The sequence below is a fragment of the Mastomys coucha genome, unplaced genomic scaffold (assembly GCF_008632895.1).
Source record: "Mastomys coucha isolate ucsf_1 unplaced genomic scaffold, UCSF_Mcou_1 pScaffold15, whole genome shotgun sequence".
Lineage (NCBI taxonomy): Eukaryota > Metazoa > Chordata > Mammalia > Rodentia > Muridae > Mastomys > Mastomys coucha.
Genome location: NW_022196897.1, coordinates 112,665,459 through 112,681,510, shown reverse-complemented (window position 1 = coordinate 112,681,510; position 16,052 = coordinate 112,665,459). Strand labels below are relative to the sequence as shown.

At 47.0% G+C, this 16,052-nt stretch overlaps 1 protein-coding gene across 3 annotated transcripts in view; it reads left to right on the top strand.

Moving 5' to 3' along the window:
* The window catches only part of Ncaph (non-SMC condensin I complex subunit H), a 38,923-nt gene extending 23,893 nt beyond the window's left edge, over positions 1 to 15,030 (top strand). For 2 of the 3 annotated variants that reach the window (XM_031371801.1, XM_031371800.1), the window contains exons 8-18: positions 992 to 1,083; positions 1,815 to 2,017; positions 4,002 to 4,147; positions 4,610 to 4,716; positions 5,566 to 5,688; positions 8,303 to 8,413; positions 9,792 to 9,965; positions 11,168 to 11,284; positions 12,568 to 12,659; positions 12,840 to 12,915; positions 14,565 to 15,030. In XM_031371801.1, coding sequence (XP_031227661.1) covers positions 992 to 1,083; positions 1,815 to 2,017; positions 4,002 to 4,147; positions 4,610 to 4,716; positions 5,566 to 5,688; positions 8,303 to 8,413; positions 9,792 to 9,965; positions 11,168 to 11,284; positions 12,568 to 12,659; positions 12,840 to 12,915; positions 14,565 to 14,624 — 1,301 coding nt within the window. In that variant the 3' untranslated portion in view covers positions 14,625 to 15,030. The remainder of the gene's footprint in view (positions 1 to 991; positions 1,084 to 1,814; positions 2,018 to 4,001; positions 4,148 to 4,609; positions 4,717 to 5,565; positions 5,689 to 8,302; positions 8,414 to 9,791; positions 9,966 to 11,167; positions 11,285 to 12,567; positions 12,660 to 12,839; positions 12,916 to 14,564) is intronic. The other variant, XM_031371802.1, reaches the window with a different exon arrangement.
* The last annotated feature ends 1,022 nt before the right edge of the window (positions 15,031 to 16,052 follow it).

The following is a 16,052-nucleotide window of genomic DNA, read 5'->3' as shown; positions in this document are numbered from 1 at the left end:
AAATCTGACTGGAGCCTGTCCTTCCTGTGATCCTGGTTGTTTCAGAACTCCTCAGAATCAAGCTGACTGTGATCTTGTGATTCTGGGATCCTGGGATCCTGGGATCCTGGGCTTGTTAAATCACCTGGGAGTGTGGCTTTCTCTGTGAGTTGTGGGACTGGCTGCAGAGCTTGTGCCCAAGGTCTGCTCAGAACACTACCCCCAACAGACTGGAAGGAACTGGAGTCACTGGGCTGGCGGAGTTCCTGTGTGCCTGGTCCCGCTGGACCCAATTATTCCCAGTGTTGGGACAGATGTTGGTTCCTGCTTACCTCTGATCCTGGGTGTGTCAGAGCACCTGAGAGTGGAGCTTCCTCTGGGTGTGGTCCTTTTTTTTTTTTTTTTACATCATGTAGCCATTTATTTTTACATATATGACATCACTGTAGCTATCTTCAGACACACCAGAAGAGGGCATCTAATCCCATTACAGATGGTTGTAAGCCACCATGTGGTTGCCGGGAATTGAACTCAGGACCTTTGGAAGAGTAGTCGGTGCTCTTTAACTGCAAAGCCATCTCTCCAGACCCCTATTCTTTCTATTCTTGTAGAAGTTTTGCTCAGTATAACTGTGCTAGCAATTTGTTTTCTGTGTTTATGCCCTTAGCTATGGCTCTGATCCTCTGAGATATGTCATCTGTAGCTACTTTATAGTTTCAGACTGAAAAGGAGTACCATTTTGTGACTTAGTGTGCTTTTAAAGAAAGACTTATACATTTTCAAGCTACACTTCAGAATGAAATGTCTGTGCTTCTAGTTTCTCCTTTGCACTTAACTCTGGGAATAACATTTAGTCCGACTACACTGTGAGTGCACCTGCGTCAGTGTCAGGAGGTTGGCACCCAGCCAACTTTGAGGGAGTGAGGTGACTGCCTCTCCCTCTCTCTGTGTCATTCTAAAGTGGCAGCCTTGGTCCCCCTGTAATCTCTCCCATGATCTTGCTGTCCCCCAGCTCCCTTGCAACAGTGTGTGGAAGACCGCCTGCTCTGCCCTTCCCTGGCTGGGTTCCAGTTTACTAAATGGGACAGCGAAACACATAATGAGGTACAGTCAACTTTGGAGTTTATAAGGCTCGGGGTGTTTCCTGGTGGCTGGTGGTTTCACTTAGCTAGTCCAAGATCAGTTCTTCTCAGTGGGAACCATAGCTGAGACTTGGACTTTATTTATTCAGGAACACAGAGAATATTTCCTTTGGCACTTGTGTAGGAATTCTCAGCCTAGCTGGGAGGGTGGGGCTGTGATCCCCAGCTGGACCATCATACAGTTGTAGGTTCTGGGGTCAGCTTTCTGTCTCTTCATTTGCTTCCCGAGGGTCAGATTTGCCCTTGAACATGCTTATCACAGTAGCCTCTGGTCTCCAGCTACTGTCCGGCTAGAGGCATTTCCTTCTTTGGGGGTTAAGTCCCTTGGCACACTGTTTCCTGAGAAACTGTCCTGTTTAAAGCCTTCCTTGGTGTATTTTTAGCAGGGCCCCCTTTAGCCTACTTATTACAACTTCCAACATAAACTGTCTCCATGGAAAACTCTGTTCTTTAAACAGGCAGCCAGTGAATGCAGATTCCTGTTTAGTGTTTTACAAAATGTGCCTAACACAATGCAGTCTCAACCTGCGCTGCACAATGTAAACTTCCTCCTGGTGCTGCTTCTGGCGGGTGGGGTGTGGGGGCAGGGCCAGGAAAAAGAGAGGCTGAAAATGAGGGCGGCTACTTTCCAGGGATGAGCTGGGGCGATCCTGAGAACGGAGACAGCTGGAGAGCTCTGTCTTCTCCTTGTAGTCTGTGTCGGCCCTGGTAGACAAGTTTAAGAAGAATGATCAAGTATTTGACGTCAATGCTGAGGTTGAAGACGATGAAGAAAATGTCCCTGATGGGCCCCTGGTCGAAGATTTTGTTGACAATGATGAGCCAGACCCCGCTGCAGCTGGGGATCATGAAGAGTTCCGGAGCTGGAAGGAGCTCTGTCAGGTCCAAAGCAACCAGTAAGGCCCCCGGGGTCCCAGAATGTTTCTAAATAGGCCTCTAGCTCCAGTTAGCCTGACTGGTATGCCATGCCGAACACATGGCTGAACACATGGCTGCCTCACAGGGTCACACCAGGCTTTGCGTGTTGGTGATCCACTTCATTATAGAACTGCTCAGGCAGCTCTCACTCCCACTCTGAGATTAAAAGACTGAAGTATTCTGCTGGCTGACAGTTGCTACTGAGCTGGCTGGCAGGAATTGTTAGCTCAGTGGCATTAGGATAATTAGACTGAAGGGGAGGGGCCTTGCAATGTCAGGAAGATGTGACAGAGATAGACCCCTAAGAAGTGAAGATTGGGAGGAGCAGCCTTAAGATGCAGTATGATATAGATTTTGTTAGTTATATAGAGTTGGGCAAGGGGTGTCTGCCAACCAGAATGTGTTGGAGGATATTTCGGGTGACTGGAGAGTTCTGTAAGCCTGCGGGGGCCTCTGCATGGCATCAGGCCAGGCTGTTGGGAAGGGAGGCAGGCTCCTTACACCTCTGCCTGGAAGTGCTTAACCGCTGAGCTGAGTGCGGGTGGGACCCATGAGGGAGGCTCTGAGCAGTCTTGTTCTGTGTGTAGCTCTGAGGGACTACACACGTTAGTCCATGACAGCACTGATCCAATGGGCCGGAAACGGGGGGCTTCTTTGTTTTAACTTTAAAAATTACGTTTGAAATATGTAGTTTCTTGGGCTTTTTGTTTGGATGTGTTTTTGGTTTATTTTTGTTGTTTTTGAGATTCTATAGAGAAAACCAATCTGCTTTTTTACAGTTTTTTTCTTTTTCTTACCCTGTAGAGTGTGCCCTAAGGATTCATTCTCAGCTCAGTACCAGCACAAAGCCACCATCAAAGATCTCACTCATCACCTTTATCCTCACAGGCCCGCAGAGGTGCCTGAGGAGAGGGCTCCTTCACACACCAAAGCTGCTGAGCTGAACAGGCTCTGTGTATCACAAATAGCAAATGAAGCTGGATGACATAACAGATTGTTTTTTAGAAAGGGTCCTAAAGTGTTTGGAGCTAAGTATATAAAGTGGAGCATATTTTTCACTTTTAGAAGGAACTAAGGCAGCGTCTAGGGGTCGCAGTCAGTCAACAAATGGAAACTAAGATTGTCATGTTGAATAGCAAAATCCATACATGTGAGAAGACCCAAGTCTGAGACTCAGACAATTGCATCCAGCTCTCAGCTCAGGCAGCCTGTGCTTATTTTTTGAGAGCAAATATCACTGTGTAGCCTAGGCTAACTTCAATCTCAAGATCCTCCTGCCTCATCCTACCTATGCATGCCACCATACCAGCCCAGCACTGCTGTTCTCCTGGTGTGTAGTGAGTCTCAGGCTCTCCAGAGCTATTCAGAGACCTGCCTAAAATCACAAAAAGTCCTTGACTTTTCTACCTGTTTTCTTGTCCCTCAGATGGGGTACAGTTGGAACCACTCAACAAGTAAAACTTGGGGGCTTCTTTTGCTTGCTTGCTTGTTTGTTTCTCTAGACAGGGTCTTACTGTGTAGCCCTGGCTGTCCTGGAATTCACTCTATAGACCAGTCTAACCTTGAACTCACAGGCACCTATGCCTGCCTCCTAAGTGCTAGGATTAAAGGCATGCGCCACCACCCCCCAGCTCATTTGCTGGTTTCTAAATCAAGTGCTTACTTGGACTTATTCTTAGAAAGGCTGCTTCTGTGACTGTTGAGTCCCAGTGGTTGCTCACAACCACCTGTAATTCCAGTTCCAGGGAATCCGGGCACAATTCATGTAATTCATGTAGGCAAAATATCCACACATACAAAATAAAATTTGAAAAAAAAAATACTAAAAAAGAAAGAAGGAAGTGCTCCTTTTTGGTAGAGGAGGTGGCTAGCATTTCCAGTTTCATTAGATTCTTTATGTGTAACTGTATGGTTTATATTCCATGCAGTATACACGAACCAATGATTTCATATGTGTTACAGGGAAGAAATTTCCCTCGGGGACAGAGACATCCAAACCATGTGCTCCTTTTTATCCATGAAACCTGGAGAATACTCGTATTTCAGTCCCCGGACCATGAAGATGTGGGCTGGCCCAGATCACTGGCGCTTTAGGCCTCGACCCAAGCGTAAGTCGTGTGGGTGGGACTTGAAGACCCTGCAGTGCAACACATGCTGCCTGCGGTCTACAGTAGGCAGAGAAGAGAGATGCTGCTGATCTCTGTTCTTTGCATTTCCTGAGGAGGAGCAGAAGCAGGGGAGCTGAGCCAGCCTCTGGCTGCACAGTCAGTGTAAGTCACTGGAGAGTCTAAACATGAAGGACAAGAGTGAGATTTAGTCAGGAGAACGGGGCTCATGGCCTTACTCTGCTTCCATTAACCAGCACGACTTAAGTTGTAGGAGTGGCACGAGGGAGTCCCCTCCAGCCCTCCACAAACATTGTTTAGATGGGCGTGAGGTGTGATTCTATACTGGAGTGATGCATAGCTGCCATAAATGCACCTCAAGCTTGACAAGGCCCTTGATAGATGTGAGATGAGAATAATGTTGGCACAGAGGCGAACATGGTTGTAAACTGTTTATTTCTGCAGAAGATGCTGCCTCCTGCACCAAGAACAAAAAGAAGAGTGCAAAGAAAGACTTTGAAATTAATTTTGATGACGATATTGATTTTGATGCATATTTTCAGAAAACAAAGGTTTGTGCCAGATCTCCGTGCCCTTCTTAGACGACTGCGCTCCTCTTGCCCTTTCAGACGGAATTTCAAAAATCACTGTACAGGCTGGATGCTGGTGGTGCACACCTTTAATCCCAGAACTTGGGAGACAGAGGCAGGCAGATCTCCGAGTTTGAGGCTAGTCTGGTCTACAGAGTGAGTTCCAGGACAGCCAAAGCTACACAGAGAAACCCTATCTCGAAAAACCACTACCACAACAACAAAGTCATTGTACAGCCTGCTGTAGTGGTGCATGCCTTTAATCTCTGTACCTGGCAGAGGCAGTGACTCTCTGAGTTCCAGACTAATCCAGGTTTCATAGAGAGACCCACAACAAAAGAAACAAGCAGAAAGTTATTGTATATTTCAGTTTTTTTAGAAATAGATTTTTTTGTATCAGGCTGTCCTCAAACTTGCTATAGATGAGGCTGGCCTTAGATTTCTGTTCCTCCTGACTGTACTCCCCATTGTGCCTCCATGCCTAGCTATAACTTTAACTGGTAAACAAGTCTGTTCTCTCCCTCAGTCCCTGAGGGACCATTGAGAAACAAAGTGAGTGGCAGGGTCAGGAAAGTTTAGGGTTTTAGATAGGGTAACACCATGTAGCCCAGTCTTCTGCCCTCTACAGCCCCAGCTGGCCTTGAACTCATGTCAGTGTGCCTGCCTCAGCCCTCTGAGTACTTCGATTAAATGCATCTGCTTTCATGCCCAGTACAGTCACTTCATACAGACCCAAGAGTTACAAGTAGTAGAGCAATGCCCAAACCCTTCCTAAATGCCTAAAAGTTATATCTATCATTGTAATTAAGATTTTTTTTTAAAAACAAATAGGCTGCTACCATTCTGACCAAGTCCACTTTGGAGAACCAGAATTGGAGAGCCACCACTCTTCCCACAGATTTCCACTATGAAACTGATAACCTGGCCCAGCTTCACCTCAAACCAGGCGTAAGGGTAAGATGGTGCCTCCCTTCCTGTAAGCTGTCGTGGCTACCAGGCCTGGTGATGGCCTGTGTGGATCAGGAGGCTTGTCCTGTTGCTGTTGGGCAGTACCTCAAAGGAAAGGGAGGAGTCCAGGAAGGATCACAGAGAGCAGATGATGAGGCAGAGCTGAGGACAGAGGCTGCAGAGCTCCGCCTGGGTTACACCCCATGGCTCAGAGCGCTCAGCCTCGCCTGGGTTGCAGACCAGCTCTCGTAGTTTGCTCTTGCGCTAGTTTGTGGTGCTGGTTTGTGGTTTCCTCCTTATTTTGTCTGTTACTCTACAAGAGCTTGAGTTCTTTTCCTCTTTTTGTGGTACTAGGGATTGAACTTGACTAAGGAGCGTGTTCTAGCTTTTGTTCCTTTTGTAGCTCAGGCTGGCCTTGAACTCGCTACATATTCCCAACTTGCCTCGGTCTTGGGCTCCTCATGCTTCAGCACTTTGAAGGACCAGGATTCCAGTTGTGCACTACTAGGTTTAGTCACCATGCAGTTTTAATGATATGCATATATTTTTCTGAATTCAATATGCTACATTCTAGTTAAACAGACTGGCATGTTTTCTTTCTGATCGATGTTGTTCACTTAGCAGAAATGAGTTGCAGCTGTGGCCCCAGCAGGGACAGACAGTCTGATGCATGATGGCCAAGCAAGGCTGAGGTATAGCCGCACAGCAAAGCTCCTGGATGGCCGCCCACCCTCCCTGTAGCAGTGATTGTGGACCTATCAGTAGGATAGCTAAGATGGTAATTTGCATATTCAGAGGTGCCGGTGATGGAGAATAGCCCTCCTACTGTGGGACCTGGCATTTACTGTTTGATTTCCCCAACCCCTGTCAGTAGCTGGTTTTCTACAAATTGCTTTTGTTTTTTGTTCCCAACCTCCACTCCCACCCAGGATCGTATCCTGTATGTAGCTCAAGCTAGCTTGAAGCTCACTGTATAGTCCAGCTTTCTGTTTCCACCTCCCACATGCTAGGATGAGCCGCCATGCCTTGCTTGTAATTGTTTCTATGGAAGAAAGAACTTGAGGTCTTTATTGTACTCAGAATCACAGAGAGGCAGGCAGGCAGGCAGCTGGAGCTGGAGGTCTTCTTCTTCCGTGGAGCCACACTGTGAGAAGGACTCAAAAGCTTGGCAAGGGGCAAGCTCGCACATGCACAGAGAAGGGTTTCCAATGGAGAAGAGCTCCATGTGTCTGTCATAAGAAACAGTGGAAGAAAGTTGGGCATTTCTCTTTCTGGTTTTTCTTTTTGGTTTTTTGAGACAGTGTTTCTCTGCATAGTAGCTCTGGCTGTCCTAGAATTAGCTCTGTTGGCCAGGCTGGCAACTCACAGAGATCTGCCTGCCTCTGCCTCATGAACTAACATTAAGAGCACGTGCCATCACTGCTTGGCTAGTGGGCCATTCCTTAACTCACTAAATGTTTGATATTATCTTTGAGTTTATATTATAGAAATATCATTTTAAAGAGTTGATTTTAGATTGTATTAGAATCATCAAGATAAGTGTTGCAAGCTAAATCCATTTCCAGCCATATTCTCCTCAACTCAAAGACATATCCTAAAAATAGACTACAGGGTAAAGAGCCACGGATGCTTGAGGGGTGTGGTCACTGAGCACTCCCATAAGGGAGGCACGGTTCTGTGGGCTGTGCAAGGCTGAATGAGAACTCAGGGAAAAGTAGGGGAGGGAGCTAGCTGCTTCTTTCTTTGCTGTGTAGTGAGAGCAGCGCTTGTCCTAGCAAGAGGCGGCTGCCTTTATTTTTTTATTTTTATTTATTTTTTTATTTTATGTGCACGTGTGTGCTCATGCATGTGTATATGCTGGGACAGATGTAGATGTTGGGTGTCTTTCATGTATATCCTGTGTGGGAATATGCACATGGGTACCACTGTGTGTGTAGAGGTCAGGGGATAACTTTGAGGAGTCAGTTTTCTTCTCCTACCATATTGAACCAGGGGATTGACCTTAAGTTGTCAGGCTTAGTGGCAAGCAGCTGCACCCACTGAGCATCCTCCTAAATCTTTTCTGAGAGTGTCTCACTTCACCCTGTACTCACCAGTTAGCTAAACTGGCTGGCCAGCAGAGTTCTAGGGACCCATCTCTCGGCTTTCCTGAATGAGGGTTAGACGTGGGCAGCCACACCTGCTTTTTACATGGGTGTTGGAGATCCAGACAGACATGGGCCTCGAGCTTGCAGGGCCGGCACTACACTGAGTCCTCCCCGCAGCCCCAGTGGGCTGCCTTTAAGATAAGGAGTTCTTAGCAGGCTTGTTCAAGTACAAGTTGAGTTTCTTTTAGAAAGCTGTAGATGGGTGGCCAGGCTTTGTTTTAAAATAAAACTGCAGTTGCAGATCAGAAGAGGAAGTGTTTTGGTTTGGGGGGTGAGTAGAGGCTCTGTGTCCTGTCCTTTGCATTCTGTACAGTGGAGTCTTGGTTAGACTATGTAGCCGTTTAAACCCCCCACTCTAGGGTCATGTCATTCTAAAATGAGACTGAAATAAGGAACAAGATTGATATCCCCAGCTTTGTCCAGTGGCTGCTTTTCTAGAGATTTCTTTTTGCACACCCCCTCCTCTCTTCTAGTCACTTAAGATGGGCCAGAACCAGAAGGCAAAGACTGAGCACTATGAGGAAATTGAAGACTATGATTATAACAACCCTAACGACACCTCCAACTATTGTCCTGGACTTGAGGTAAGAGGAGAAGAGCTCTTGCCTCTTCTCTTATTCTGTCTCTTTCCTTACTCTGGGGAGAGAGAATCTAGTCTGACCTCTTGGCCGATGCTTTTCCAATACCTGTAAGGACCAGCCAGGGGACCTGTTTAGAGTTCTGCCTACCGCCTATCTCACAGTTCTGATCTGTTCGCTCTGGGCTTGGTTCTGAGAATGGCTTTCTGTGGGCTGAGACTGTAGACCAGCATGAATGAAGCCAGGGCTTTGCTCCCAGCACCTTGTAAACCAGGTGTCCCAGTCAGAGTTGTAGTGCTATGAAGACACCATGACTGGCAGCTCTTATAAAGGAAAACGTTTAATTAGGGCTGGCTTACAGAGGGTTAGTCCATTAGTAGCATCGTGGAAACATGGCGACAGGCAGGCAGATGTATTGCTAGAAAGGTAACTGAGAGTTCCATATCTAGATGGTGGGCAGCAGGGAGAGAGAGAGAGAGAGAGACAGGGGGATGGGGGTGTGGTGGGGAGACCTAAGCTTCTGAAAACCTGAAAGCTCACCCCCAGTGACATTCCTCCAACAAAACCACACCTAATAGTGCCACTCCCTGTGAGTCTATGGATGGGGGCTTTTATTTTTAAAGATTTATTTATTATATCTAAGTACACTGTAGCTGTCTTCAGACACCCGAGAAGAGGGCGTCAGATCTCATTACAGATGGTTGTGAGCCACAATGTGGTTGTTGGGATTTGAACTTTGGACCTTCAGAAGAACAGTCGGTACTCTTAACCACTGAGCCATCTCACCAGCCCAGGATGGGGGCATTTTAATTCTAACCATCATACTGGGTATGGTGGCACACACCTCCTAGCCAGGAGGTGGAGGAAGGTGGATCGGAAGTTCTGGCAAGGCAAGTGTAAGGCCATCTTGTGATTCATGAGAGTCTGTGTCCAGAATGTATAAGGGCATTGCTCCTGCTGCCAAATTAGATAGCACCTGGGATTTCCTGTACTGTTCTCAGGTGGGAAGGATGGAACCCAGTACCTCACATGTAATGTATGTGTGCTCTGAACTGAGCAACATGCCCAGCTCCTGCTCTGTGCTCTTGTTGGGCGAGGGATGCAGGCGTTTTGGAAATGTTTTCTGTAAGGTGAAATATTTATCTAGTTACTAAGCAAAGGGGACACTGGTCTCTGTAGTCATTGCACTCTTTAAACTCGTGCTTCTGAGGTCTCAGGCTGATAAGAGATCCCTCTCTGTAGTAGGGTTTGTGAGAAGCAGGAAGTGAGCGAGCAGGCTACACTGGTGGGACTCTGCTCGCTTTGTGTACATAGAGTCTCCCCGGTGGCATCTAAGCTCCTTTGACAGCATCTGCCAAACTTGAAGGGTTGTCTCCTTGCCCAGGCTGCGGACAGTGATTATGAAGAGGCAGACAATTTATTTACGGAACCAGTTGGGCCCCTTGACCTTGAATCTGATCCAAAGACAACACAAGAGAATGGTCACATTTTTCCTGAAAGCCAAGGAGTAGACATCACAACTTATGGAGAGTCGAACTTGGTGGCTGAGCCTCAGAAGGTAAGGAAGAGAGAGAGACAGCAAGGAATCGTGAGGTTTCCTGGCTATCTGTTTAACTCCTCTCTGATCGATGTGAGTCCCCTCAGCCTGGGTTCTACCTGTTTTCCATTTCCATCTTAACCTGTTACCTGAGTTTCACAAAGGGTTGCGCTGGCTAAACTGCTTCCTGACTATTGGCATTGACCACTTAGGTTATGTGGAAGGGACATCTTTCCAAAGACCTTATTTTATCTTATTAACTTTTATTTACTTTTGCAGTGTTGAGAATCAAACCCAAGCCATAAGTAGGAGTGGATTGGTCACACCAATAAAGTAAATGAATGAAGGCTGTAGCAGAGAGCATTGCTGTGCCCTCTGAAAGACCTTGGCCAGATTCAGTTCATGTCATGTGTGAAATACCTGATGCCCCATCCCAAGAGCCAGGCTGGGTGTTTCATATACTCACTCTTACACTGCAGTTCTTGGTCTTAATCTAAATTTCCTCTGATTAAAAGAAGTTAGGGTCTGGGATATGCTTTGTTGGTGGAATGTTTACCTAGCATATACAAAGCGCTAGGTTCGATCCCCTGCACACTAGTAATGCCAGCACAATAGCTTGGAGGCAAGAGGTTGACAAGTTTAGGATCTAAATAAATAGTAAGCCAGGCCAGACTTGGCTACATGAGACTGTCTTAAAAAGCAAAACAGCAGCCAGGCAGCTCTGTATATGGTGTTGAGACTGGCTTGCTTTTTTGCTTTTGTTTTTGAGACAGGGTTTCACTTTGTAGCTCTGGCTGTCCTGGAACTGACTCTGTAGACCAGGCTGTTGTTTAACTCACAGAGATTCACTTGCCTCTGCCTTGGAGGGCTGGCATCAAAGGTGTGTGCCACTGTGCCTGGCATCAAAGGTGTGTGCCACTGTGCCTGGCTGTGATTCCTCCTTGACTTCCAACTTTTTCATTCCAGACTTCTATTTTGCTGGGCAGTGGTGGTACACACCTTTAATCCCAGCACTTGGGAGGCAGTGGCAGGTGGATTTCTGAGTTCGAGGACAGCCTGGTCAACAGAGTGAGTTCCAGGACAGCCAGGTCTATACAGAGAAACCTTGTCTCAAAAAACCAAAACCAAAACAAAACAAAACAAAAACCAGATTTCTATTTTACAGTAAATTGATAGTGGATGCTTTTCTTCTGCCTCACTTTGCTTTGTTACACCTATTTCAGGTGAATAAAATAGAAATTCATTATGCCAAGACTGCCAAAAAGATGGACATGAAGAAGCTGAAGCAGAATATGTGGGATCTGCTGACAGAGTGTTCTAGAAAGGAGGCTGACACAGAGGTAACATCACGCATGCTCCTCAGGTTCCCGGGGTGCAGGAGGGGAGGGAGAGCTGGTGTCTACAGCTCATGATTCCTCAGTGTGGTCCATGCCCCAGAGCAGAGAGATGCAGTCAAAGTTTAAAACACATATCATGGCCGGGCAGTGGTGGCGCACGCCTTTAATCCCAGCACTTGGGAGGCAGAGGCAGGAGGGTTTCTGAGTTCAAGGCCAGCCTGGTCTACAGAGTGAGTTCCAGGACAGCCAGGGCTACACAGAGAAACCCTGTCTCGAAAAACCAAAAACAATAACAACAAAAAGCACATATCTTGACTTGGAAGAAGAGACTGTCTCAGCAGAGAAGTGGGCCCCACACGGCAAGCTAATGCCTTGGCCACTATCTTACTTACTGGTAATAAAATGTCCAGATAGAAGCTTTGACTTAAAATATGACGTCTTACAAAGCACTGGGACTACCTTACAGGTGTCAGAAAGTGTTGCTGCTTTGAGGTGGTGTTCTGACTTAGGGTGTCCATTCTTAGCAGGAACATTGGAGAAATAATCACGCTGCCAGATTCCTTCTCCTGAGAGTGAGGCAAGCCGTGACTCGCGACTAAGTGTTCAGCCTCAGAACCCTGATTAGCTGTTCATTGGGCTTTACAAACTCGGTTCTTCCTTACACATTTTGCTGGCTGTGCAATGGAATTCATGATTATTGAGGACCCTAAGCTGCCTGGTCTCGGATATATCAGAGAAAGCCTCAGTCACAATGTTTGTGTGTGTGCTGTAACAGCAGAGACCCTCACCTCAAAGAAAAGGCATATATACATTGGCTCAGTTTTAGAGGTTTCAGTCTGCAGTGGGTTAGCCCCGTTGCTTTGGTCTCATACTCGTATCTTACAGAAGCACAAAGTAGGGTCTAACCACTTGTATCATGGCTAGAATATGAAAGAACAAGGACATATGGTCCACTATCCACAGTCACACCTCCATGAATTCCAGTAACTCAGCCAGGCGTGCTGGCTCATGCCAGAGGCAGGTGGATGGACCTCTGTAAGTTCAAAGCCAGCCTGGTCCACATAGTAAGTTTCAGGACTGCTAGCACTACATAGGAACCCCAAAACAGAACAAAAATTCTATCACCTCTTAAGAGTGCCAGTGTGGGGACCAAACTAAGACCCCTCCTTAAAGTCTCAGATACCTGAGAATTTATTTTTGCTTCATTCAGTACACTTTTATTTATGGGATTTAAAGTTTTGTAAGTTTCTTTTGTTTCAATTCATAAATATGCTTGTTTTGGTTAGGCAAAACATACTGAAAATGGAAAGGAAGGGGCCCCGGAGGAAGTGGCTAGTGAGAAGAAACTCGGTGCACTCACAAAGGACCTGCAGATGAGGTGCGTGCTAATAGACATAGGGCTAGAGTGCACTGTCCCCTCTGAACTCTGGGCAACTTCTTGGTGGGACTTTTAGCATAAAGGGCCCATTATCCACATCTCACTTTATAGAAACACTTGAAGGAGTTGCATTGTTCTCTGGGTTGCATGACCTACTCAGTGCTTGCCCTTTTCTTTCAGGCTGCCGCCGCTCATGGCTCAAAACCTCTCCATACCCCTGGCTTTTGCTTGTCTCCTGCATTTAGCAAATGAAAAGGTAAGTCGTGCATATAAGTAGAGGGGCATTTGAATCTGCCTCTCTGCCAGTTCACTAGAGCTTTTATAGCAGATCTTCTGGGTTGCCATATTAGTGGGTAAGCTAATATGGGGTACTAAGAACATACCCCTCTTCAGTTCCCAGCACCCATATTGAGCAACACACAACTCTTCTAACTCCAGCTCAAGGAGATCTGACACCCTTTACACAAACACACACAGAGACAGACACACACATGAGTAAAATAAAAAAATTTTTTTTCTAGACAGGGTTTCTCTATGTAGCCCTGGCTATCTTGGAACTTGCTCTGTAGACCAAGCTGGTCTCAAATTCAGAGATCTGCCTGCCTCTGCCTTCTGAGTGCTGGGATTAAGGTGTGTACCACCACCATCACCCAGCTCAATAAAAATAAAGATCTTTAAAAAAAAAAAAAAAAAAAACCAAGCCCATGGGGCCTAGAGCGCAGGCACACAGGACCTCTCTGCTTATGGCAGTAGAAATGTCTCTGTGGTTCCTGACAGAAGCTGAAGTAGCTGTCATGCCAGAAACCCAAAGTTATTCAGCTAAGAAAAGCTGGATAACTGACTAGGGTACTGTTAGTACCTTGACAAGAAAGAGTGTGCGCCGTGGCCGTTGAGACCCATTTGGAGTAGGAGTGTGGCTCACTGAGGCCCCTGCTCTGCAGCTCTGCCCCATTCCCTAGTGATGGCGAAGGTTTTAGCAGCTTGACTCCCTCTTGCTGCCGTCAAGTCTCCCCTGTAGAGGCCTGGATATCTGAAGAATGCAAGATGGCCACGGCCCTTGCACTGTCAGGCTGATACAGGATCAGACTTGGAACATTTTGACATTTCCTAAGAGTTCTGTGATGACTCAGAGCTTAGCACCCCCAAGGGAAACATCCCCAAACACTTTGTCCCAGACCTTGATCTGTTCTTTTCTCCTTTAGTCACTCCCAAGTGGACCCTATTCATCCTTCATTGTGTGTGGGCCATAGGAACGGGATGGCTCTGCTTCTTTTCCCTCTGCCTCTATAGCCAACAGCGTACAACTGACCGGCCAAACTGGAACCACCACTGCTGCACCCCACCCCACGCTAGAGATCGAACTTAGGCATTCCATGTTAGGCAAATGCTCCGCCACTGAGCTCCATCCCCATCTCAACAGCTTCTAGAACCTGAGCTACAACATACCAGGAAGACAAGTTAGGGAAGAGTATGGGACAGATGCTGAGTGTCAGCAGGTCTCACCACTGCACCTTTGAGGGAAAAGGACAGTCTTCTCTTGGTAGTCAGTTAGCCCTAAGGGAAAAGCTGCCTGAAGTTAAGATGAGAGAGGTGTGAGATGGCTGCTGAGCAGAGCGCAGCTGTTGGTGTAACAGCTCAGGGATAGGGTAGTGGGCCTATGTGGACAGGTTAGTCTTCTGTGGGAGTCCTGTTAACTACAGCAGAGGCAGAGAAAGATGTTTGCTTTTCCCTGTACTTGGCAAGGCCTGAGAAGCAGCTTTGTGCACACTGTATTTGCCATGACTTTCCTTTTAATGATGAAACAACTCATTCTCTGTAGTCGCCTTGTCTCCTCAACTAAAATGTGTCTCAGGATTCTGTTCTCAAGTCTATTAAAGCCTGTGTTTCTTTCTTCTCTTCCCTCAGAATCTGAAGCTAGAAGGCACAGAGGATCTTTCTGATGTTCTGGTGATGCAAGGGGACTGAGGCCACTTTGTGACGTCTGCAGCGGGAGGCCCATGGCTTCCTAGTGACTATGGAGAGGTGCTGGGCCTGTAGTGTGGCTATAGCCAGCCACCACGGTGCTGGTTCTCTGCCCGCTCGGAAGCTCCGTGCTATTGGAAGGTCTCACACGGGTAACATCCACCTAGGAGTGGGGAGCTCTTTAGTCTGGAGTGTAAAGACAGTCTGATCTTTATATCCATGTGCTTCTGGTCACTTTCTGTGACCTTTCTACTTTCCATTTTGTACTGTCGAAAATGGTTTCTCTGTAGCCGCTTACTGTCTTTAAAGAATTCCCAGATCTATGTACATAAAATTTATCATTTTTAAACTTGTAAGTATATAATACCCCAAAATAAAACTATTCTGGCACAGCATGTGAGTGCCCAGTCAACACTGTATCAGCATCATCCCTGGTTATGCCCTTCAGGAATGATACCTCAGGAGGCCACGCCCATCAAGGCCAGGGTACATTAAAGGCAAGAGGAAACACAACACCTGTTTGGAGGTCAGATCTGTATTTAAGCACCTCTGGACTCTGTGGGAAGGGTGGCAGTAGCAAAGATGATAGAAGTGTTCTCTTGACCTCCTGTGACTTCACTTAGCCTCAGCCCCACTGTGAGGAGCACACCAAGTCAACAAGGACAGAACGCAGATGCGGGGCAGGTTGTTTCAGGGACAGGCCTCGAGCTGATGCATCCTGAATCTCTGGCAGCAAGCTTGCTCCTGTGTTGCTGTAGTCACAGGCTAAACAGTGACTCCCCGATGTCCCTCCTCACACACACTTTGATCTTCCAGTCCCCAGCAAAGTTCAGACTCCTGTTGCCTGCCCTGGAAGACTGCAGAGGCCTTCCTGTCTTCTAGATCCACACTGCAGGGCTGGGACATCCATCTTACAGAATTCATGCTCCCAGATATAAAATATCTCCTCATCAAATGGAAATGAGCATCAGGGTAGCTTGCAGAGAGTGTGCCTTGGGTCCCTTTCACTCCCTGTCCAGGTTACATATGGGATGATGGGCAGAAAGCAAGAGTATGCAATTGGTAATTCTTATTTATAAGTTGCTGTAAACCCAAACAAAAGGCAGTTCTTTCCTCTGTAGCTTCCTGGGGAGAGTGAAACCGTTCATCCAGATTAGGCACCAATGCCAGACCAACGAAATAATGTCTAGCTTGATGAGGCGGCCAGTCTCAGCTTATGGGAGCATGAGTGACAGAGGCAGCTACCTCCGGAGCCTACACAAGCATGGATGACAGCTCACAGGCTGCATCCCTGCTGCTCCTGCTCGCTTGCAGGCAGCTCCGACAGTCTCTAGCAACTGTCCTTATTTGTGGCAGGGCCTTGTGAGTCAGGTAGTGGTTCCATGAGCCTCTCTTCTCTCGGTACAAGGGAATGTTTCAACATGGAAGAAA